We start from the raw sequence: 24,108 nt of genomic DNA on the forward strand, positions 1-24,108 counted from the left end.
CTGTGCAGCCCTATATTTGATGAAAATGAATTAAGTTAACAGTTGCAGAAAGACTCACTCTATCAAGTATGTATCTTGTAATAAAAGAATTTCCAAAACATAGGAAAATTCATAAAAGGAGTAAATGGTCCAGAGTTATCTCACCTGTTTGTTTTTTATCCTGAACTAGAGTCCACTGAGACACCGTCCACTCCACAGTTTAAGCACATTTAGTGGAATTTACCCGTGTCAACAACAGAAGACCCAGGAGCAACGTCTTAACTTTCTCAAAAACAAAACAAAAGAACTTTTGAATTAATAATTATTTTAAAGATAAAACTGTGTACATTCAGTTGTGATTCGTTGCTATAGAGTTTTCTGTTTCAGATCAAGTTCGTAAACCATGATGAGTAAAGAAGCTGAAAAGATTTGTTAAAACATCTGAGTGCTCGACACTGCCCCCGTGTGGTCTTTCATCAGAATACAGAAAGAACTCTTGAAACAAAACGGTCACAATTGTGTTCATTTTCTGATTTTTATTGCATCAAACTGTAGATAAAATCAGAAAGACATTGGAGAAGAAACAGAATAAAACTCCAAATGGCACTGGAGACCAAAGGTTCTTTAAATTAGAAGACGTAAACAATAAATATATCCAGTTTTCATACAGAAAACTTTCAGCATTAAAGCATGAAAAGCATGCTTTCCTTTGACCAGTATAGAAAAACACAATTTCTTTACAAAGATTAATATCGTTATTAATATAGTTTAGGTTCTATGTTTTTATTACGACCCTACGTTTTTTTTTTGTTTTTTTTTGGTGGCCCTAAAACTCCGTCGTAATTTATAAAAGAACATTGAGGAACAAACTTAATCCTGATTAAAAACTCTTGCAGCAAATTATAGACATTTCAGGTTTGTGTTTGTGTGTGTTTTTAAATCACAGTAAAGGTCTGCATACTACAAAAAAATAAAGTTTTGAGGTACAAAAAGTATCACAAACATGTCTGGTAGCTAGACTAGAAGCTAGACTAAATCTGAATTAGACTTTTGATATTTTATTCAATTTTTTAAGAGATGGCTCATAATGTTTTTTATGTCTTTTTTTTTTAAAGAAATATGAGTGAAAGCCTAAATTTAAATCTCGGTCAATGAAAAACACCTGATAGTTCCTTAATAAACATTGAACGACAGTGTGTCTCCCTCTAGTGGCGCAAAGTGGTACTCACTCACCGCTGAAACACGGCGCAGGCTGATACGTCATCAACAGCAGCCAAACCTTCTGTAGAACACCACAGCCAAAATGGTAAGGCGTAAATCGTCATTTTAAAATGTACTTTTTTAGTTTAAGTCAAACATTTTAGGTTTCTGAGTGTCAGAATTCTTCTGAATTTCTTTTGTTTTGTCGCTGAGTTTGCTCGCAGTGTGCTGAGCCGCTTTGTCGGCCCATCATCGTGCTAACATCGTCTTTTTTTTAAAAAAAATCTACAGCTTTTCTACTCGTTTTTCAAGTCTTTGGTTGGGAAGGACGTGGTGGTGGAGCTGAAAAACGACCTCAGGTTGGTTTTGATAACTCAACATACCAATTTGTTTGGTAATGTTTCTTTTCAAAGCGCCGTTTGTGGTTAAAAATGGCGCGTGGTTCTGCTAGCGCTGTTTGAATGGGTGCAGTGAAGAGCTACTTAGCATTGACAGAGACATTGACTCTGTCAGAGTTGCTGTCTTTCCTTCTAGCTGGTGTTTTGCATCTCATGCTGGTCACAGTGGCGTGGGGTTGCCATCCCTTCCTTCCAGCATTTGTTGCAAATCTGGCTCAATAGGTTGGTGCCAGCAGCGTGAAAAATGTACTTTTTTTCCTGTTAGTTTTCTGAGCTAACTCTTGGTCTGCAAACGTGCTGCAAATTCATTTTAGACCTTTTTCCCGAAGAAGTAGGGTCAATTGCGGGGGTGGGGGTGGGGGGTCAATCAAACTAGCTGCATCTCATGATGAAAGCTCAAAAGTAAATATTAAAATTAGCTTACAGTTAGTTGTTGGGCATTCTTTAAAGACGTAACTCATAATTCTTAGCTCCTCTCACAGATGGACGATACTTAGACATGTGGTACTTTTTTTAAAAACCCATCCAAATGAAAAAAGTGGTTTTGATGCCATAAGCTCCCTGCTCTGCTCCATTCTGATGCATCCACTTGCAGGCAAATAGATTTGTCCGTCTTTGTTTTCCTGGTCTGAGCTGGCACAAATAACTGTACGGCTGGATTGCTCCAATATTACTTTTTTTTTCTTTTTTGTTGCACACCTAATGTTGGGTTAAGGGGGGGGGGTTGTAAGTTAGCAAAGGATGATGGGAAGATGGGGCAGGCTTGCTCTGCACCAACGATCTCAGACAAATTTCTAGTGAACAACTGCTGCTCTGCAGAAACTGTCCTAGAAAACGACGCAGGTTTTTTTTTTATTTTTGGCTAAAAACAGCACATTTAAAGACCACTAGGAGCGCTTTAAAAAGATAAGAGTGGGATATAAGAAAAAACAGACTTTCCTGCAGCATTGACAATAGAAATAAATTTACTGAACAAAAACTTTGACTTGTTCAATACAAATTTGCATATTCCCAGAAAGTCATTTAACATCAAAAGTTCACTGTTGCATTGAAAGCTTCATTTTCTCTTTTTCCCCCCAGTATCTGTGGGACGCTTCATTCTGTTGATCAGGTTAGAAAATAATTAATTCTTTACTTTTTTTAATTAATCAATGTATTGGTTTGCAATTTAAAAATGTTGTTCTTGTCATCATCTAGTACCTGAACATCAAGTTGACCGACATCAGTGTGACAGACCCAGAGAAGTATCCACACATGGCAAGTCCTCATCTATGGTTTACTTTTTAGTCTAAAGTTTGCATAGAGGCCTCTAAAACATACAGTTGTTTTTATTCTTTTATTTCCTTCTGTCAGTATAACAAACATTTTTAAAGTTGTCTGCTGGGTGAGAAATGTAGAAGCACACCTTTGGAAGTTCAGTTTCAGTGTAGGGCAGAGCAGACAGCAGTTCTTCAGGTAAACAGCAAAGATTTAGAAACATTTTTCAGAGTTTCTAAACTACAATTTTTCAGAAAAACATTTAAAAATATGCAGAAGTTCTACACTCACTGCCCACTTTATTAGGCGCACCTTGCTAGTACTGGGTTGGACCCCATTTTGCCTTCAGAACTGCCTTAATCCTTGGTGGCAGAGATTCAACAAAGTTCTGGAAACATTTCTCAGAGAGTTTGGTCCATATTGACATGACAGCATCACACGGTTGCTGCAGATTTGTCGGCTGCACATCCATGATGCCAATCTCCCGTTCCACCACATCCCAAAGGTGATCTATTGGGTTGAGATCTGGTGACTGTGGAGACCATCGAGTCCAGAGAACTCATTATTAATAGATGATTTCAGCTTTGCTGCGTTCAAAATCACTTAAATCACCTTTTTTCCTCATTCTGATGCTCGGGTTGAACAGCAGCAGATCATCTTGACCATGTCTAAATGCATTGATTTGCTGTCATGTGATTGGCTGGTTGGAAATTTGTGATAACGAGCAGATGGACAGGTGTGCCTAATAAAGTGGCAGGTGAGTGTAAATGTGGTTATTTGACCCGTGAGAGTGGTGGGAAAAAGAGAAGTGTTAGCTTCTGAATCCCCTTGGATGTGTTCATTCTCTTCCTCTGGAAGGCGCCCTGCCTGACTCCGTGTCTCACGTGTTTCACGCTCTCCAGCTGTCTGTGAAAAACTGTTTCATCCGCGGCTCGGTGGTCCGGTACGTTCAGCTGCCGGCAGACGAGGTGGACACTCAGCTGCTTCAGGACGCCGCTCGGAAGGAAGCCATGCAGCAGAAGCAGTGACCGGGGCTGCGGGTTCGGGGAGGGGGGCTTTAAGTCATGGGTTCTTTATAGTTCAGTTTGAAGAAGACCGCTGTGAACCGCCTCCACACACTGCGCCGGTCGATGGAGAATTGAGTGCATTCCTGATGTTGGCGATGGGCCAACTGCAGGTCTGTGGGTTTATGGACATTTTCTTTACTTCTGAGGCGGTTTAGGATCTTTGTCTTTTGTTTCATTCCTATAGAGTTTGGCCTAAAGTGAAGCCTGCAGATGAGACTCTGCCATTTTCCAATAGCTGTAACTTTTTTGTTTTTTAATGCCATTTGGAAATAAAATAATTTATATTTGGCTGTGTTGCTCCGCCTTTTTTTGTTTTGTTTTTTCTTTTCTAAGATGCTGGGGTGTAAGCCTGCACTATAAATTGCAAATGTATCATTATCGCCAAACAATCTTATGGCACCTTGAAGGGTTTAATGAATCAAATAAATCCCTGTACGCGTTTGACCAATCGGATGGATCCCTTTTGTAGATGACTCTTAATTAAATTAAACTGTTGACGGGAAATGGAAATTACATTTTTAGCTGTTTTGCTATTTATTCATGTGTCATAAGTTATATCGTCATCACAATATTGATCATTAACATCGCAGGTTATCCTCATATTGCGTATCTCTACTGGAGTGTAACATAGATTTGGATTTTTTTCTATGTGAGAAACATTTTAGCATTGATGTCGGCTTTGGAGACGATATTTTGCAAATTCAACTTTGAGTAATAAAAGGTGAAAGACTCCTCGTAGCGTATGATTTAGAGTAAAAGCAGGAAAAGCTTAAAGTCTTGCGCTTCACTTCGGAGTTAAACCTTTAAAAATACAAATTTGTAGTCATTCTAACCGGCAAACGCATGAGCCCCTCATCTGTAGGTCAGAGTTGAAGCTTCATCTGCCCCAAACAGGTTTTTTTTTCCACCCACACTTATTGTTTATAGGATATCTGCTTCTCTGCCTGGGGTCCTTCATGCATGACTTTAAGAAAGTGAGTTGACCGTCTTTCTGTTGTTTGGAATTCAGAAAAGTTAAACTTCTGATTTAGTTTATTAAAGAAAGGGGTTGGCTCAAATGCAACGTCTCAAGGTTGAGTAAAGGGGACAAGTGGGCACAAAAATCAAACATTCACCTGATTTTATTGTGGTTAATTATTTGCTAATGAGACGGAATATGTTTTCGTTTGATTTTACTCACTCAGGGTGTCCATCATTCAAATGTAACTTCTTTTGTTTTTTCTACAGCAGAGTTCTTCGCTCTGGTGTCATTTTAGTGGATTTGTTGATGGATTTATAAAAAGATGACATGGAGAACATTTCCCATCAGTGTCCAACATTTGTCCCCAAATCCACCTCAGGAAAATGAAACAAGGCAACAAATTTAATTAGGGAACCTGCACCCATGAAATGTTTGACCTACCACCCCGATTAAACAGTAACTGACTTAAGGTTGTTTTTTAACCCCATGTTGTTGTCGGAGCACTGCCTGCACTTTGCTGCCTTTGGATTGAAGCTAAAAGTTAACCCCGTCTGTTGAGAGAAAAAATCTCCCCATCTTTTTTTTTGTTTGCCTTTAACCCGTGGTTCATGTCTAGCGGGGAAGAGGGAGCGTTACTCCACATTTATGCTTGTAAAAAGTGTCCTCGCCATCAATGACAAGCAGGTTTTCCAGTTTAATACATAGAAATCCAGTACCTTTATTTTACATTCATACATCTAGAACGTACAATAATTTTAATGCAGCTTACAAAAAAACAAATCCAAAAGTCAAGTCCTGAAGATTTACACTGATGGGAGTTGCATGTTTTAAGGTTACTGACAAGCATTTAGAAATATTTACACACGCGCGCTCTCTTCTGCACAGAGTTGGAGGACGAGTGGCGTCCTTCAGTCGTACCTTAACAGAGCTGGGCTGAATGGGGAGGAATTCAGTCACCATAGAGAAAGGCACATCGAATACACAGTGTATCTACAAACAAAAACCCAAAACATCGACACGACGTTACTGCAGGATCTACAACGAAGAGCAAAAACTGTAAACGTCCACTTAAGAAAAAAACAAGTAAACCAAAAGTCACATTTATACAAATACGTCCAAAAACAAAAAACCAACAAAAGGTTTTCTTGGTCATTACAAAGCAGTACCTTGAAATGCAAATTCAACACTTGGATTGGCTCTGCCAGCAGAGAGCAATCCCACACACAGAACAACACGATATGTCACAATATTTACCCAGTTGCCCACTTCATGACAACAGGAGGGAGACCCTCATCGGATAGCAACAGTCTATGCTTAGTATCAGATCCACTATCAAGCTTCTCTGCACTGGTGCACAGGAAGCGGCCCGTCTGTACATCTGCATAAAAACACGTATCCACAACTTTACACAGCCGCAGAGCCCGTTATCTTAAAATATATGTACCACCCGTCAATCAAAATGTTCAATACTTTCAGAAAAGTAAGTTCTCTGATATAAAATACTGTATTTTTCAAAAAACAGGTTTACATTCCATCCTTCTCGACAAAATAAAGCTTTATCTGCATCCCTTCAAAGCTTAAAAACGCCCCCACATAGAGCTCTATATTTATATCTATATAGAAACAATAAAGTGACTAAGATGCCACGAGTGGCTCTACGTTCACATGTAGTGGAAACCCGTTTAGAGTGGCATACGCAGCCAAATTTATTGTCTAATGAACACAGTGCGGTGCTACAATTTTGGATGATTGTACAGGTTGGAATCCATATAAGTCCGGATTGCTTTCTCAGCACGCCTTGCTCAGGTCGGTGGGCACGTCGGCCGTGGACATGCGGTACTGGATCTTGGTGTTGGTGATGGCGCCGTGCTTCTGCCGCAGGTGCAGGCGGAGCTGGCTCTTGTGGCGGAAGTGCAAGTTGCATTTTTCACACTGAGGGAGTAAAGCGGAGGATTACTTTACAGTCGGGATCTGCAGAATTCTTGGAATTTAAGGTTCTGGACACCTACATGGTAGGGCTTCTCCCCGGTGTGTATGCGCAGGTGGCTCTTCAGCGTCTGCAGGTGACGGAACCGCGTTCCACAGATCTCACAGGGATATGGCTTCTCGCCCGTGTGGATCAACACATGGGCACGAAGGTGAGCAACCTGAAGCATTGAAAAAAAAAAGAAGAATTAGAAGAGATTTACAGATGAGCAGGAAGAAAAAATGACGAGTATTTCTAAAAGGTATACGAGTTTTTAGTACCTGCACAAAACGAGCTCCACACGTCTCACATTTGTATGGCTTCTCTCCTGAGTGAATGCGGGTGTGAGTCTTGAGGTTTGCTGGTCGGTTAAACTGAGCACCACAGATATTACAGCGGTACGGCTTCTCTCCTGGAAACACGGACAGAGTTCAGCGACAATCCCACACAGAAGGTGTCAGATTTGCAGGCATGCTTTTCACCTTTAGTTTTACCTGTGTGGACGGTCTTGTGGCTGGCCAGGTTGCCTTTGTATCTGAACGCGGCCTGACAGCGGTCGCACTTGTATGGCTTGTCGCTGTGTACTTGGAGCATGTGCTGTTTCAGCGCTTCGTCCTCCGCAAACTTGGAGTCACATTCGTTACAGAAGAACGTACCGTTTTCTGCCCGAAGAGAAATCAAAGGCAAAGTTAAGCGCTTGAAGTGTCTGGACCATTTGAGCGGAGAAGGCGAAGCACAAACGCACCACAGCTGGAGTCCGAGTATTCGGAGTGGAGCTCCGACATGTCTTCTGACAGGCGGGTCCTGGAGGCGTGGGGACAGACCTCCGAGTGCTGAGGCGACTGGGAGCCGCAGGTGGAGCAGCTGAGGCGGTTCAGGTAGTGTGGAGGATCTGCTCCCCTCACCGAACCCTCGAGTGAACTGCAGACAAAAGGTTTCATCTGTAATTATTTTTCATACCAGATGAGTTTCTTTCCTAAAAGTGCCTGAAATGGTCGTGAAATTAGAGCGACGGTAAGTTTGAAATGCTTTTTTCAGATATGTATATGTGAAAGCAGCCTCACCCGTTGATGATGTTGTTGAGGCGGCTGGCCTGCGGCGTTGGCAGGTCCTCGCTGTGGCCGCTGCTTTTGCTCCTGCTTTGAGGGTCGAGGTTCTCCGAGTCGCTGGGGTGGTGGTACGGTTGCAGGCCCAGACGCTGGGGTGAGTGAAGCCCTGGATCCCTCAGTCCCACCTCGCTCTCCCTGGCACTTTGGTTCAGCACTATGAACTTGTACTTCTTCCAGTTGCGAGCTTTGGGGTCGGGCGTGCCCTGTGGGGGTTGCACCCCGCCGGCGTGGGAGAGACCAGCGTTCTTGCTGCTGCTGGACTCAGTCGGGGAGTTGGGCTGGCAGTCTGATTTGAGGGGGCTCTGCGGGCTGCTTACCAGACTCTTGCGTCCAGCGGAGGAGATGCCCAGGGGGTAGTGCTGATGGAGGAGGTCTTCATCAGCCCGGGGAGCGTGCTCTTTGCCCGAGTCTTTCTGGTGCTCGAGGTTCAGCACTGGGAAAGCGCGCTTCCTGGAGCTGAGCCCCACTGAGTGGGCCACACCCTCGTGGCTCTCCTTCCTGATGTCATCGTCTCTCCCTATCTCCCTGGAAGCGTAGGTGGTGGAGTGAATGATGCTGGTGCCAAAAGCCCTGGAGTAATCTGCCCTGATGCTGCTGGTGCTGTCGTGCGGAGAACAGTTCTTGTGGTGGATGCCAGCCTTCGAGAGGTCAGCAAAAGTGTTTTTGGTATCCGTCAGCTTGCAGAGGGGGAAGGGGAATCCTGGCATGGGAAACTGCCCGTAGAGATGGTAGTTAGTGGGGGTGCTGACCCCGCCAAACATGTTTGCGCCGTAGGGTCGTCCGTCCCTGAAGGGGGCCATGCGGCCGTGCAAGCTGTCAACGACGTCGTGGGGCCGGTAGGCATGGACATCCTGAGGTAAAACCAAGGGACTGATCAGGAACTCGTCTCTCGGCAGCTTGGCAGCTGGATCACTGTGAAGGGAATGAGAGCGTCATCAACACACTCATGCTGATAATCATGGATTTATGCAGAATTCTGCCAGAGCGCGGGTAAACCGACCTAGATTTGATAAATCTGTGGCAGGTGTCCACAACATGGTCCATCTGTAAGTAGATGGCTGTATTCATGATAGCCATGATCAGGCTCTCCTTCAACGTGAGCCGGGACGTGTACATGAACTCCAGCAGGATGGCAAAGCCCTCCGGGTCCACCTTTGGGTCCAGACTGATGGCATTAAGGTTGCACTTGTGGGAGTCTGTAAAGATGGTGTAAAACAGCCCACTGCAACCCACAAAGAAGACAACACGTTAGACCTTTAGCATCGGCCTCTCAGACATGGCAGTGTTTCAGCCCGAACGCCACGTACCTGCAAGCCATGAGAACAGTCTTGTGTGCGCGAAACTGCTGTCTGTTCACCAGGATGGTGACATCTGTGAGAATGTCTCTGCTGCGCAGACGATTCAGGTTGAGCAGAACATCACTTGCATGGCGCGTGAACTGTATGCAGCTGTCAGCTGCGCAAGCCATTTTGTCAAGTTCTGCAAAAGTGGAAGAGAAAAGGTTATTTCTGAATAAATTACGTGTTCTTTTTTTTTTAACCTGCAATGTTCTGTGAGAAAATACTTCTCTGATTCTGGTAAAGATGGCAGACAAGAAAGTCACCAGAAGGAGGCGCCATTTATTAAACAACCAACACGAGACATTTAAGTTTGGAATCATTTCTGCTCTTCACCTTTCCTAAAGTTTTCATGCGTGAAAGTATTTCATATGTTTACTTTATTTTTTTTTTAAGTGAACGGATTTAGTAGAAACTGATAAAAATTAACTGTGGTAAAACGAATCACTTTTTTAAAGGGTAAAAGTAATTAGAATACAGATATTTTAATTTAACGTTGCACGTGAGTTTTTTTTTAATGAAATTAATATGATGCATTTGTATCATATTTACAGGAAAATCAAAAAATAAATGAAATGATATAATAAAAACAACTTTCAGGTTTGATCTTTAACATCATGTCCTTGGAAAAGCAGCCTTCAAAATAAGCGCTAAAGTTTGTGCGTCTCCGCGCAAACGCGCGCGCCGCCGCATTTCTGGGTCACTTCTGCTCCACACAAGAGGCAAAAACTGAAACTCGCTTCACCCCAGGGGCAAAACTGACTTTAACACACGCGGGAGGATTTATGACGAGTATTTTTAACTCAATGTCAAGACTGAAGTCTATAAGCGGCCACGTCCGAGAATAGAAGCATGACACCCAAAACTGACTGCTGGTAAATAATGAGAAAAACAAGCAGCCCCAAACTTTTTTTCTACCACTTTCACTAAGTGTTTGGCGGCGGTCCACACAGCTCTGTCTGTGGCTTTAGTTTATTTTGGACTTTGTGTCGCTAGAAATGCGGCTCAACCGAAACTGCTTGAGAGAAGGAAAAACACGCACAGCCCTCAGCAGAAATGTTTCCGCAACAGAGTTACGGTAACAGAGGGGTCGGCGCAGCTGCTTTGGCGCTCCGGTCCGCGCGGCTTTGATGCCACGCTGTCCGCCGTCAAACCGAGCCTGAACTGAGAGTTGAACAGCGCCAAGTGAGCTTTCACACCCAAGCATCGTGACACGGCTCGGGGAGCGCAGGTGTCCCGCCCCGCCGTGTCGGCCAGCCCGGACCGCGCCGCGCCGCTCGCTCGCTCGTTCTGTCAGCGCGCGGCGCTCGGGCTGTCACCGCGTCAGCCTCCCCGGAGTTTCCGGCTGTTTGCCCACTGACAGCCCCGGCTTCCCCCCCGCGCCTCAACCCGCACACGGACAAACGTAGAAAACATTAACAGCACATCAGTAGATACACGTTCGCGGCAATATAAAGAGAAAAAAAGGAATTTTAAAAAATCACCTGGTAGCGCTTTCCTAGAAACTTCTTGCATCACCACTTCTAAGAACCCCAGTTCTAAGAATCAGTCGAGCACAATTCTCGGAATTTGAGCCCGAGACCGTACCACTTTCCCGGCGTGGGGGGGAGACGCTCAGACCCCATTTGGCAAAATCAAAACACTTTGAAACGTGTTTAATTTACCGAACGTCGAGAAGCGAGATTATAACGATGTACACAGAAAATAAGTAATCGCTTACATGCCTATAAAACACTGTTATAATCGCAAAAATGACCAGGAAAAACGGTATGTGAAGGAAAATCCCCCCGCGCTTTTGGTTGAATCCGCAGCCAGAGGACGTCACCGGCTCCTTAGACCCAGCCCCCTAAATTCTCAGAACTAATTTATATTTCATGACTTCATGAACGAGCCGCTGCCCTCCGCGCGTTTACATACAGACCCAACACGAACAGTTCAAAGAGCGAGTCTGGTCTGGGTTAGGTCCGAGCGGACAGGGACAGCTCCATTCTCATTTATACCCAACTCTAGCCACGCGTTCCTGCAAGGTACGACGGAGACGGCTGCGCTTTACCGCCGCGGGGCTTTTTTTTTAAGTGGAAAAAACGAAATGGGTATTTCGTTTATAATTTTGAGGGCCGATCGGGGCTGGATCATGGTTAGGTTTAGATCGGTTGTGCTGCAGAGGAAGCTGTTGCTGCTCAAACAAAGCTTCAGATTGACTGGAGATGAACTTTTATTATACCGTTATTATTGAGGATGATGATGATGTACTTCATCCTGACTTGGTGGCAGTGACTGTGCATGTGCGTCCGCGCGTTTTGCAACCCATGCTTGTAAACGAGTTAATTTTTAGAATGCAACTAAACCGGTTCAAATAGTAAAAAAGATTTCAAGGTCAGGTCTTTGTTTCAGGTGTGTGAAACTTTTCCTCACCTGTGTCTGTTTTGCTTAAACAGAGCTTCAAACGCAGATAAAAGGGATAGATCATTGAAAAGGAAATGTTTCTGATTTTACCCTAATTCATGTTTATGTTGCAGAATTGAGCAAGAATAAATTGAATTTTATTTTTTTATCCTCTGCCTTTTTACTTTTTCTAACACGATAATGGAAATATTTCGTTCTCTTTCCAGAGAGTGGCTGTTATAAAAAAAGCATCTTGCCTCCGTATCTGACTTCTGATTCTTGACTGAGGAACCCAAAGGCAGCTGTTTTTGTTCCCTTCTTTTTCTTTTGTTTTGCATGTCTATCTGCTGTCAGTAGTGACTCACCCTGGAAGCCCTGTTTGTGGTGATTCCAGGCCAGAGACTCCCCATCTTTCCTCATGCTGCTCACTCCTCCTTGGCACAGAAGCAGCATTTGCTGAGCTGCAGAACAAAAAAAAAAATGCAATGAGATGTGCTGGGATGCGTTTAAAACTTACAGTGCATTAATAGAGTTTGAAAACTTCCCCTCCGCTCTGAGCGTTTCATTAAATATTAAAAATGTATATTTTGTTTTATCATAGGTTAATATTAAACTGGTGACTGATGCACTCTGATATCTAAAATTGTATATGTTGTTTTTCAGCTGTTCATGAAATTTAGGCAAAATTCTTTCAAGCGCATTTATAGCCCTGAATTAACTCTAGGATATGCAGGAAGATTTCAATGTATGCATCTTATTTCTGCAGGATGTGAGCCCAAAACTTCCCTTTTATTTATTTTTTTCCCCCCTCTTTGCTTAACTGTGACATTTCCCCGTGGATTGCCTGGGCATCCGCCCATCTAGATCCGGCATCTCACTTAAAAAAACAAAACAAAACAAAAAAAAAACACTTCAGGTGTTCAAAAACCGCTGGAGAGCGAGAGCTGGGGGAGGAAGGGGGTCCTCCAAAATAATTAAGACAAACTCTTTACTGCAATCTCCGATTCAGCAGCGCCAAATAAAGACTGAGCAGCGAACAAAGAGCATTGTCAACTTTATTTCAATCCACTCGGGGGATGTTTAAGACGCTCCGGCGCAGTTATGCATAATGCACGGCCATAAAGCATCCAGGAGTTGGGAGAGAGATGTGTAATTTACCAGGACCTCATGCTGCGCCCAGCTATAGAGACGGGGAGATCATTACTGCGAATCCTTGGCAAAGTTTTAATTCCACCAATTCTTGCAAAAAAATAAAAATAATGATTGACCCACTTACAAAGGGCAAGGGATCAATAATACCCCTTCAAAGAAAACTGATCAGAGATCCGTTACCAGACAAGGAGCAGATCCGCTGACCTGCAGCCAAGAGTCACACACTGACAACAGCATCACACAACGGGTCACAGAGCAGAAATGCCCACTGACAAAAGCCCCAGGCCCGGAGGTTGCCTCACTCCTTTTTTTTTTTTTTTTTAGAAACTGCACACTTTTGTCTCGTTTCACAGCAAATTTCTGCCAACTTCAGTGTTCATTGTCAGCAAAGATGTGAGTGTGGAGTTTTTGTTCTGAGCGGCATGATGCAACCCCTCTGTAACACCAAACAGATAATGCTGTTAGCTACAGAACTCTTTTTAGTTCCTTTCTTTAAAGGAATTTTCTTTTTGTATTGTTAAGTTTCACTTTTCTCCCCCCTAACTCCACTCACTCCCCCCGCCGCCCTTTTCCCTCTCTCTGCTTCTCTCCATCAGGTTCAATTCTGCAGCGTGTCGGAACGAGAGATTTGTTCTCTACATCTTATTGCGCGCATTTAGACGTTTTCCTTGATCATCTATTAGGAGGGATCACTGAAGGCGCACAGAGAGACGGCATCATTTAAAAAAAAAACAAGAGGTGCATTCAATAAAGGTAACTTCAAAGATCTGCACAGCGCAGCAAGGCGTTTTCTTTAGAAGCTTGCCTCCTGCCTTTTTTAATTAACAGACGGAGAAGTCTTAATCTGACACGGAAAGGCGGCTGCGTCTGCCCTGGCGCAGCTCCTCGTGCAAAAGCCGGCTTTTGTGCCTTGACAAAGTTGGATCCTGACAGGAAGATTACCAGCACCCTCAAATGATAAAAGCTGGCTCCAGGTTCAGCTTTCCTTGATCAGATTTTCATTTTTGGGATCTGCATGTTTTTGCAAATTTTTGAGGGAGTTTTGGACCTACTTCCAGTTCGTGTGATCAGTATCACATCTGGATGAAAAGAACATTACTGAAAGATGGTTTTGGGCTTCAGGTATGCAGAACTGAAGGAACTTATAGACCCACTCCAATAAAAATTGTGTTTTGGAGTACGTATATAAAGAAAATAAAAATTTCATTTCTGAGTGTTTCTTTATCCAAATGGAGGTGATTTAGGAGCAAACAAGTTACGCTGTCTCTAGGAGGGACATGGTGCTACAGCTGGAGGGCCACAAGTTTCCTGCTCCGCCCCATTCTAATGGATCTACTTTTAGGCTAATAGATCCATCTAGGTCGTTGTTTTCCTGGTCAAACTCAAAACTGTACGGCTAGATAGATCTGACGAAGCTCGCCATTTTTGTTGCACCAGTAAGGTTAGGTCGGAGTTGTGAGGGGCTGCAAGCTAGCAAGAGAGAGTATAAACAAGGGGATGATGGGAAATGAGGGTAGGTTTACTCTGCGCCAACAGTCCCGCCCACAATTCTAATAAACTCCTGCTGCTCTGCAGAAACTATGTCATAGAAAAAGACACAGATTTGTTGACTTTGGCTAAAAATAGCATCATAATAATCAAAAGACCATTGGGAACGTTTTCAATATGGATCATTGGAACGGGACTTTAAAAAGTTCCTCCTTGACAAATCTTGTCAGAGGTGATTTTATGAGTAGAGTATTCCTTTTTTTGGGGGGGGGGGGGGACTAAACACTGATGGTATGAAACTTATTTTCAACGGCTTGAACATCATTTCTGCATCTGTGATGACCCCTGAAGGGTTTTGCCGAAAAGTGAACAACAATTACATAGAAGTAGCTCGGGAGTTACTTTTACTCCAGACTCACTTATGCTCAGCCTGGAGAAGAGGCTGAAGTCCAAATTAAACCTGTTGGTCGCCGTGTTTTTAGTGAACTCGGATGATCTTTTGGTGAGCGATGCTGCTGCATCCTCTGAAGTTCTCCTCTCTGCTGCAGTAGATATTTTGTTGCACACACTTCATTTTTTCACTTGCAACTTTCAACCTAACATGCAACTCAGATTGCACAGATCTTTTTTTCTTGCTCTATCAAAGTGTTTTGATTTTTGCTTTTCATTTTGGGTCCATAATTGCTTATTTGTGTTGCATTTTGTGAACCTTTTGTCTGATCTGGGAACAAACTACTTTCCGTTTTTGGGATTACTGAAGGGATCTCTATTAAAAAAAAAGAGGGGGGGGGGGCTACAATAAACAATTGTTGTTATTTGTGGATTTTACATTGAAACTTCCTGGCAAGTGTGGCAGTTGGATTCCAACCGTCAACCTGACAAAGAAGGAGCTTCCTTTTAGAACATGTCACCAATGCATGAACCAACATGGCTTCTGTCTTTAAATCATATAAGCTTTAAAAAAAAAAATTAAGTTCTGTCTTGAATGAGCCCACTGGTTACTTTTTACTTGACATCACAGAAAGCTCAACTTTTTTGAGGCGTTACATCTTAATTAAAGACGGAGAAAAGGGAAGCAGGGAGCCTCATGCCTGTACTTGTTCTAGACCCGGAAAAACCTGTGTGTGCCCACTTAGTGGGCTGGAAGTCTAACGTAGGAAGGCAGCCTGCGGAGTCTACCTCCGTGGAATTTTTGACATATTTTGCAGCAGCACATGACAGCTGAGCAGTCTGCTGGATGATGGCTGGGTTACTTGAAACTTTCCAGTATGTCCAGAGGTGCTCCTTCCGTGTTTTCCCACCCAAATCCTTCAGGTGTGAGAGGAGGAGTTTGGAGAACTTCCTTTCCTCAACAAGGAAGCGTGAACTCTGATGAGAACCAGGTGCCTGCTTCAAGCCCGCTCAGCTCCTAATGTCAAAACATTTACCAGCTATTGCCAAAGTGGATCTGGATAAGCCATCTGCGTGAAGAACATATTACATGTTTTCCTTTGTGGCAAAAACAAAGCTCAAAAAGATCCACTCAGGGATAATAGTTCACTCGTGAACTGAGCAGGCAGATTGTTTGAAATGTATCCGTGTTTAGACAACAGAGGTAACATTTTGCAGGATGTGGTGGAAACTTCCACTGTCAGTAAAAGCTGCAGAACTGGTTTGTATTCCGTGTTGTGCATTCAGAGAACATTCTGCTCCACGGCGAACATGACGTTTGCATGTAAAACTGAAGGGAAAAGCAGAAGCTGCCGGGGTCATCACACTTTTCACCAAACACGGCTCAACTCTCTGCAGTTATTTCATTTCTGGGGTGTCCCGTTGGCCACCCCCACCACCACTAACCCTTTGACTGTTGCTGGCTATTTTTTCTCTATTCCCATTTTTGGTTCATCTTTGATCTGAACCATATCTAATTCTGTTGCACTGCTCCGGCTGTCGGGTCAGAGTAGTTGTCTGTGTCTAATGCCAGCGACTGATACTAGTGTACGGGCTGGCTGAACAGGAAACTCACACACCCAGCTCCAGGCCACGCTTCACCAAAGCGGCACATCTTCCAGCTCAGCAGTCTGTCTCTGCCGCTTCCACATTAGATTTGGAAAAAATAAATAAATCCTAAAATATGAATGCAATCCTGGGTGGAGCGCTAGTAAAACTAAAGCGGAACACATCTTCATTTTTAATTACCTCACATTCACGCAGGATCATCCAGCGCTTCCTTTCACAGTCAGGTTTTACGCCATTCCTTTTCCATCAAGATTTCAAACATTTCCGCTCTCCAGTGGCGTTTAGGTGTATTTCCATGTCAGCCTTTTTAAAGGTTTCCTCCAGCCAAAGCAATAAACGGATTAAAACCCAACATGGCAACATGGGATTGGCGAGGATGAAAGCAATGCAACTATTCCCCAGATGGGGAAAAAAGAGGAAAAATCTGTGTGCCACCATGGATTTTACAAAGGCAAGCAGCTGAATTGTATTTAAATAAAATATCGATAATGTACTTAATGCATCCAGAAAATGACAAACACAAATACTTGTTTTAAAAGTATATGTTTTCAATTGCATCTGTTTTAGGTAACATTTAGTCAGACACGTCTATATGGTAGAAAGTCACACAAACATTAAACACTTGTGTTCCTAAACTATTTGAACTAACAGGGAACACATCAACATAGAGCCATCGGGCCTCAGTTAACCTGCATTTTTTTAATGCCTCTGGCCTCACTGTGTTTTCATTAAAAGCATCTCTGCACCAAGGAAAGGGCTTGCAGAAGTTGTGCCGGCACCTGAGCTCAACACCTTCACACAGTTTGATCTGCGCCTCATCTTGCGACGCTTTGAAATATGTTTTGTTCTGCACGGGTCAGACCACAAGCAATTCCTCCGAAAAACGGCGCACGCAAGTTTTTCTGTGCTGACAATGAAGTTCAAACTGAAAATGAAAAAACTGTTTTTGGGTTGTTTTTTTTTGGAAGCTGTCTCAGAAGGGAAGAAGACTTTCATCTAAAACACTCACCTCTGTTTGACATGTCCTTGCAGAGCGAAGCTGGCAGGAAAATCAAAAGGGAATCAAAAAGTTCTGTCAAATTGCTCACCTCGCGGCTAATCCTTAAATCGTCTTTACATGCTTTTACATACTGCAGATAAAACCTAAGGTCATTGTTTAGTGGAGTCAATACTCCCATTTGCCTATCAGATGTCGGTTGTTTTATCACACTTGTGCCTACAGTTCATCCTTTATGGTTAGTTTGCATCTCGTAAAGACAGGCAGCGATTTGATTAAACCTCAGAGATTATAGGACCAATATAAAAGTTATATGGAAATATGCAGGTTATCAATGCAGGTGTGAGTAAACCAGTGTCTGTGGCCTTTGGATGAAGTTCAGCTTTCGTCCAGTAACTGTTCCTGTTTTATGTGGAGCTCTTCAGATATTAGCTGGAAGTTTGCCTCATGTCAGAAGGAAAGTTGTATGCGCTTACAGATCTCAGGAAAAAAATGCGTTGTGAGGATTGTGACTTAAAGAAGTCAAAATCAACATCCTTTCCTGTATTTCCTTCCTCTTTTTTTTTTGTGCAAAAATTTGAACGATGAGTTGTAAGACTGCAAAGGAATGCAAAACATGTCGTGCACTTCAGTTTGATGGAATTTGTCTTCAACTTTATTTTCCTCACTTCTAAATAACAAAACAAAGAGGTCTCACCTTTTTTCTGTTGAAAAGAGTGAGGCATGATGGGATCTGGTGGGATTCGTCCGGCGTCCAGTTCTGGAAGTGTTGGGACGTCTGGCGAAGAAACCCGAGCGGCAGAGGCTGGCCGATCTCCTGAGTGGCAGCTTCGCGGAGGTGAAGATGCTCCTCACTGTAGGAGCACAGCAGATCTGCGTCTGTGCTCCGGCGAAGCTTCCTGTCTGCCCTCCTTGAGCAGGATGGGAGAGGAAAGGCGGGCACAGCGTCTGGGATGAAGTGAGTCAAATTGACTGAGCACGCTTCACGTTAGAGAAACGGTCCACAGGGCATCTCTCTGGCTCTCTGAGCTGATAGGCCGCCTGCACTCTAGCGTTCATTGATTGTCGCACTCACAGTCGCTCCACTTTTCCACGAATGCTAAAACTGTGGGACAGGCTCAGTTTTGAAAGAAGAAGGAAAAAAAAAACAGGAGAGGGAGTGAGGGAGAGATTAAACAGCCTGTAAAATAATCCCAGTTCCTCTTTATAGAATTCATTTGAATGCAGAGGCTGAAATCACGTTAAGCCAGCGGAGCACAAACCAGTGCCTTTAACCTGGAGGAACTCTTGGAGCCCAGGCCATCTGTCAGATGGGTTTGTCATATACAGCTACAACACATTGTTTTATAAACAGAGCTTTTATACAACAAACATTTCAGTGTCCCAGAGCATTAATCTACCTAAGATTATCTCAATCCATGGAACTGGATATTGCTCTTTATGACTGGTGAGGTGGAGGGGGTGTTGTTACATCACCCCAGCTGTCACTTGAGCGTGGCCCGGCCAATGGGAAGATGAGTGATGTTGCTGCTGCAGAGAAAATTAGGGAGCAAAATCCTGACAACAAAAGAACGGCAGAGGGGAAAGGACCTGAAGTCAGCGTTGAGTTTGCAGAATGATTGTCGTGCAGCTGCAGGAAGTGCTAAAAACAATGCATTACTTTATGTTTTCATTGATGCAACCACATACAAATCTTGAGTCTTTTAATGCTCAATTATAATGGACACTTGACGTTGATTTCTAATGAGCACAGACAGTGAATAAACAGGGTGAGAAGCTCTGAAGCTTTGAGTGCTTCAGAGATTTGGCCGGCTTCAGCGGGCCTCCAGCATGCGGGGTCGCCGGTGAACACACCGGAGACAGGACTGCAGCTAAGAAAGCGCAGAGGCGGCGGGTGTCCGAGGGGGTCCCACGTGGAGTGTGTTCTTCGCGACTGCGGGATAATCCGCTGGATGAGTCGACTAATATTCAGCCAATCCTGCTAAAGCCAAATTAGTCCAACACATTTCCATCATATTCAGAGTAAAGCAGCCCCCAACAATCTGAGCCCTTGGGATCCTGACAGCAAATGACCGGTGAGCCTCGCAGATCCCTGTGATCCAGAGATAAACTCATGAAGGAGCTTAAACCTCTTAATGACACACAAAGGAAAGTCAACAACAGGTCACGCGGCCTTAGAGGAGAACTCGTCTTGTGGCAAACAGCGTGCGATCAGAGAACCTGCAGGAGGCCGAAACAATGAGGAGATTGACAGGGGTCAGGGGTTTCAATCACACGACCCACCACTGCCGCCCCCACTTTGTTTGGCTGTCTGAGGCTTATATGAGGATGGCTTCTGTAGAGCAGCACATGAGTGACCTTAATCATCAGAGGGATATTTGGGTTTTACTTGGCAGCGATGCGACGCATGCGGTCATCGTTTGACTGGCAGGCAGAAAAAAAATGAAAGTGTAATCCATATGATCCCGCTACAGAAGCAGTGTTGCCGTAAACCCCAAAGCCAAACAACATCAGGCACGTTTTTATGTTGGGAAAGATGTTGGATTATGCTGCCATCTGATATGAATGAACAAAAGAGGCGTTCAGATGCAAACGGGATTCGGATTTCCTGAAGTGCCTTTTTTTTCCCTTTTTGTTGCCTTTTTTTTATTTTAATAAAAACATAAAAATCCAGCCGTGTGTGGCAACGTTCCAGAACAGCAGAGGTTTTTTAAAAAGCATTGACTGCAGAAGAAAATCCTGCAGCAGAGAGTCAGAGCCTTTACCTGTCCCCTGTTTGGAAGATAACCTTTCAACTGGCGGCAATTATCACATCAGTAAGGGATGAAACACCTGCTTGTCATTCTTACTTACCTGCTATCACACATATCTGGAGCCCATCCACAGTACTAGCCTTTGCTGTGCCAAAGTGGAGCTCCCTGGTATTCATGGCTGCCGCTATCAACTCTAATAAAGGTCACGGGAGCCAAATCTGCAGCTTTGCATTAGCTGGCATTTATGCAGCAAAGTGAAGATCTATTTTGGGAGTGACCCTGGATCCCGGTAACAAATGATACTAAGTGAAAGCATCGAGGTTAATGTTGTGGGATTGACCTGCTTCAGTGAAGAGACTCTTCACAGAGGTGTGAGTGGGCCATGATCACACGAGGAAAGCCCAAAGAATCTCTTCTTCGGATCAACAGAATTACTGGAAGTTTGTCTGCCGAACAAAAATCAATAGAAAGATCAATTTCTTTTGACTTTAGTCTTCCTGATTGCCTTTAATGGTTTGTGATAGATGATCACTCACATGATCACAGAAGCACATTTTAGTTTATTTCAATGGGATTAGATCATAAATAGATAGACGAGGGATGTAAATAAATACAACATCTGTCTACATCTATCAACATTCATCATCAACATGCACATATCAACATCCTATAACATAACATAAGATCCGTTTAAAAACCCACTCCGATGAAATTTGTATTTTTCCATTCCATTATTTCTTTATTCAATTCACTGAATAAAGAAAGGAGCAGATGAGAAAAAAAGACGTTTTAAAAACAGCGTACTTGTGACGTAGAATATACAAAAGAGGGTCCATAAGCTCTCTGCTCCACTCCATTCTGATGCAACCACTTACATATAAATAGATCCATGTACGTCTTCGTTTTCCTAGTTTGAGTTGGAATCTGGATCAGAACTGTACAGCTGGATAGCTCTAATATTGCTTGCCATTTTTGTTGTTAGGTTGGGTTTGTGAGAGGCTGTAAGCTAGTGGGAGAGCGCATAATTAATATATGTGTGTTATATACAGCATGTGTGACAGGAAGGGGGGCTGAGATTGCTTCACACCAAGTCTTTTTCCAGCAAACTTTAGACGGGCCTGCACATGTTCTGGCTGTCGCAGGGGGACACGTCTGGCACTGCAGGGTTTGAGTCCCTGGTGTCTTAGCGTGTTACTGATGGTAGCCATTGTTCCTTTGATCCCAGCTCTCTGCAGGTCACTCACTAGGTCCCCCGTGTGGTTCTGGGATTTCTGCTCACCTGCAGATCCAGTCTCCCAGTTTGGTGCAGGTCAACAATTTGGTTTCTGGTCTCTTAAGACAGCTCTTTGGTCTTGGCCATAGTGGAGTTTGGAGTGTGACTGTCTGAGGTTGTGGACAGGTGTCTTTTCTATAGATCACCACTTCAAACAGGTGCCATTAATACAGGTAACGAGTGGAGGACAGAGGATCCTCCTACAAAAGAAGTTACAGGTCTGTGAGAGACAGAAATCCTGTTTCTTTGTGGAAGACCAAATACTTATTTTCCAGCATAATTTGGTAATACATTCTTTGAAAATCAGGCAATGTGATTTTCTGGATTTGTTTTTCTCATTTTGTCTCTCATAGTTGAGGTATACCTCTGATGGAAATTACAGGCCTCTCTTATCTTTTTAAGTGGGAGAACTTGCACAATTGGTGGCAGACTATTATTTGTTTCTTGTTCATGTTTTAAATATATTTTAATTTTAATTTTATTCCTTTTACATTATATTTGTAACTCCAGTGTTTTCCTCTGAGGGATCCTCCACATCGGTGACTGACCCTTCTCAGTGAACGGGGTCGCTGCAATGGGATCTCCCGGGTCTGACTCTCCTGATCGGACCTGGGGGGTCCTGTGGTAGTGTACTCCATGAACTTGGGTGGGGGGGTCACTGATGTGGACATGTCCCCAAAATATCTTTTTCCCACTTCAGGACAAAGCCAGGTCTCTACATTCCATCATTTTATCACTATTTTGTGTACACTATTATGGTGTGTGTATGTGTGTCTGTGTGTGTGTGGGGGGGTCTGCACTGTTTGTCTTGTCATCTTGTTTTTAAATTTTATTGTATTTTATGCACAGCACTTTGAGTGACATGTGTTGTTGTGAAAGTGCTATATAAATAAAGGTTGATTTGATTTGATTTGATTTGATTTGACTACATGATTTTTTTTGCCCCACTGTATTTGTCCTCCATCATGAGAAAAATGTTACAAGAAAAACCATCAAAAAGACAATTTATATTTAAAATAGGTCAAAAGTTTATCACAATGGGACTGTAACAATTTACAACTAAGGACACACTGACAAGGACTTTGCACATTCTCACCCTTCCTAAGTGTTTTTCAGCTTTGCTGTAATATTTACCAAATAAAATGCTGATGTCATGTTCTGTTCTTGCAAAGACAGGACATTTATAGAAACACTCATCTCTATGATCGGGTCTTTCTGTTTCCTCTTTAGAAATCGCGTGACGTTAAACATTTGTTGCAGGTGGAGTTCCACTGGCAGCACGTCCTCAAATGACAGGAATGTCTCTGTAACGTTCCATCACTCATGCCTGTCGCAGCACGTAAACCCGAAAACATCCACCGCTTTTAGATCCGAACATGTCGGTTGGCTCGTGGGTCTCTCCACCAACTGTTTCGCCTCCCAGAGCTGGTTGGGAGTTGCACTTTCTGTTTGGCATGTTCCAGCTTTGCAAGTCTCCTGTTTTCTATGCAGACTTAAGTACACGCTGTGAGCACACACTTCCGCACCTGACAGTCTTGATTCAAGTGGCACCTTTCCCAGTTAAAGACATATATTTTATTTCAGTAAGCATATTATAAAAGCTTTGGAAGCAATTACAATCGCAGCAAGCTGGAGACTTTAGAATGTTCTTTCTCTGCTAATCTTCTATTCTAGTTGGTTTCTGCTTTAACATTTCCTAACATCCTGCTGTGGCAGCTACTCAACACACACCGGAACGGCTTCAGCTCTCTAAATGCTCCCGCACCGCTGCTACAAGGAAAATACTGAAAAGGAGTCATGATGGTCAAAGGAGCAAATGCTTTGTGACTTCTTCTATTGTGAATTTCATCAGAACAATCCCTGAAGTATCTTTTATGAAAGAAAGGAATAAATCTGTACCACAGGTGAGTGCAGATGCAAATATTCACACTGAAAGAGGATTTTAACAACATATTTATTGCTTTTTTTTTAAATGTTATCAAGAAATTTTAATAGTGATGTATTATTTTACAATATTTTTCGTATAATCCAGATTGTCAGCCTGTTATGGTGATGTTTTTTTTTAAAACATTACAATATTTCCTTCTGTAGTGGCTAGATAGCCCAGTTGGCACATGGGAAATCAGAGTTCGACTCCCAGGAGACATCATGAGCTTCATCCAGTGTCGGACTTTGGACCAAAACCCTTCACGTTACTGCCCAACTATGCCACAAGGGGGGCCAAGTTTGGGTTCCCCTGTGCCTGTCCCCAGCCTGGATAAAATACAGGGTTATGTCAAGAGGGGTCTCTAGCAGAAAAATCCCTTAACCACTTCAATCAGAAAAAGCTGTGAAAGCTGATTTGCTGTGGCGACCTCTGAAGCTGAAAGGTGAACGCGTTTTAACTTCTGCAGAAGTACACAAAACTGTTTGGTTTACTCAGAAGACAAACTGTCAACATTTGGATCAATTACATTTCAGTGTCAGCATCTGCATGAAGCAATTGATTGCTCTTAGAACCAGCTGACTCTAACCAGTTAAGTAATTTCAGGATTAGTTTCTGAGAGTATTTGTTTTTACATTTTCTTGTAGCATTTTTCTGATGATGTAGGACAAACATAAAGAGCAGACGAAAGAAATGCTGTTTGAAAAGGTTGGGCAGGATGAATCTTATTCACCCTTTTCTGTTTTGTTACTGTAAGCTGAGACGCTTTTTATTTAGTTTTTTATGTTTGCTTTAATGCTTTTGTACAAGTTATGCTGTGGCTTCAGGTATTTGTTGTTCCCCACAGTCACACAAGTTTAAGTC

At 43.2% G+C, this 24,108-nt stretch overlaps 2 protein-coding genes and 1 long non-coding RNA gene across 8 annotated transcripts; 2 read left to right on the forward strand and 1 right to left on the reverse strand.

The window, feature by feature from the left end:
- The first annotated feature begins 1,146 nt into the window (after positions 1-1,146).
- On the forward strand, positions 1,147-4,191 carry smx5. Its single transcript, XM_004068207.5, has 5 exons — positions 1,147-1,285; positions 1,471-1,538; positions 2,658-2,688; positions 2,775-2,834; positions 3,737-4,191. The coding sequence occupies exons 1-5, from the start codon at positions 1,283-1,285 to the stop codon at positions 3,860-3,862; spliced, it is 288 nt and encodes a 95-aa protein (XP_004068255.1). The 5' UTR covers positions 1,147-1,282; the 3' UTR covers positions 3,863-4,191.
- Positions 4,192-5,555: 1,364 nt separating this feature from the next.
- bcl6aa (BCL6A transcription repressor a) lies at positions 5,556-18,392 on the reverse strand. 6 transcript variants are annotated; one of them, XM_011474395.4, is made up of 10 exons: positions 17,992-18,392; positions 12,025-12,120; positions 9,245-9,416; positions 8,938-9,159; positions 7,893-8,849; positions 7,574-7,749; positions 7,323-7,490; positions 7,110-7,240; positions 6,872-7,009; positions 5,556-6,794 (listed from the first exon to the last, which is right to left on the reverse strand). In XM_011474395.4, the coding sequence occupies exons 1-10, from the start codon at positions 18,017-18,019 to the stop codon at positions 6,651-6,653; spliced, it is 2,232 nt and encodes a 743-aa protein (XP_011472697.1). In that variant the 5' UTR covers positions 18,020-18,392; the 3' UTR covers positions 5,556-6,650. The 6 variants fall into 6 exon arrangements, with proteins under 6 accessions (XP_011472697.1, XP_020558298.1, XP_078802403.1 ...); XM_020702639.3 differs by having other exon boundaries at positions 7,311-7,490; XM_078946277.1 differs by lacking the exons at positions 12,025-12,120; positions 17,992-18,392 and adding an exon at positions 10,759-11,071.
- LOC144991947 (uncharacterized) lies at positions 11,168-13,579 on the forward strand. The gene is made up of 2 exons (XR_013655629.1): positions 11,168-11,301; positions 13,408-13,579. It is a non-coding gene; the product is annotated as an uncharacterized LOC144991947 (long non-coding RNA).
- Positions 18,393-24,108: the final 5,716 nt, after the last annotated feature.

Source organism: Oryzias latipes, chromosome 4, assembly GCF_053564925.1.
Source record: "Oryzias latipes strain Hd-rR chromosome 4, Olatipes_Hd-rR_3.1".
NCBI classification, from domain to species: Eukaryota; Metazoa; Chordata; class Actinopteri; order Beloniformes; family Adrianichthyidae; genus Oryzias; species Oryzias latipes.

Coding starts and splice junctions, on each gene's coding strand:
- smx5 (XM_004068207.5), top strand. Junction 2,689..2,774: donor CGCTTCATTCTGTTGATCAG/GTTAGAAAATAA, acceptor GTCATCATCTAG/TACCTGAACATCAAGTTGAC. Junction 2,835..3,736: donor CAGAGAAGTATCCACACATG/GCAAGTCCTCAT, acceptor CACGCTCTCCAG/CTGTCTGTGAAAAACTGTTT.
- bcl6aa (XM_020702639.3), bottom strand. CDS start 18,019: ATGCCTCACTCTTTTCAACAGAAAAAAG. Junction 9,160..9,244: donor ACTGTTCTCATGGCTTGCAG/GTACGTGGCGTT, acceptor TGTGGGTTGCAG/TGGGCTGTTTTACACCATCT. Junction 7,241..7,310: donor CCACACAGGTAAAACTAAAG/GTGAAAAGCATG, acceptor CCGTGTTTCCAG/GAGAGAAGCCGTACCGCTGT.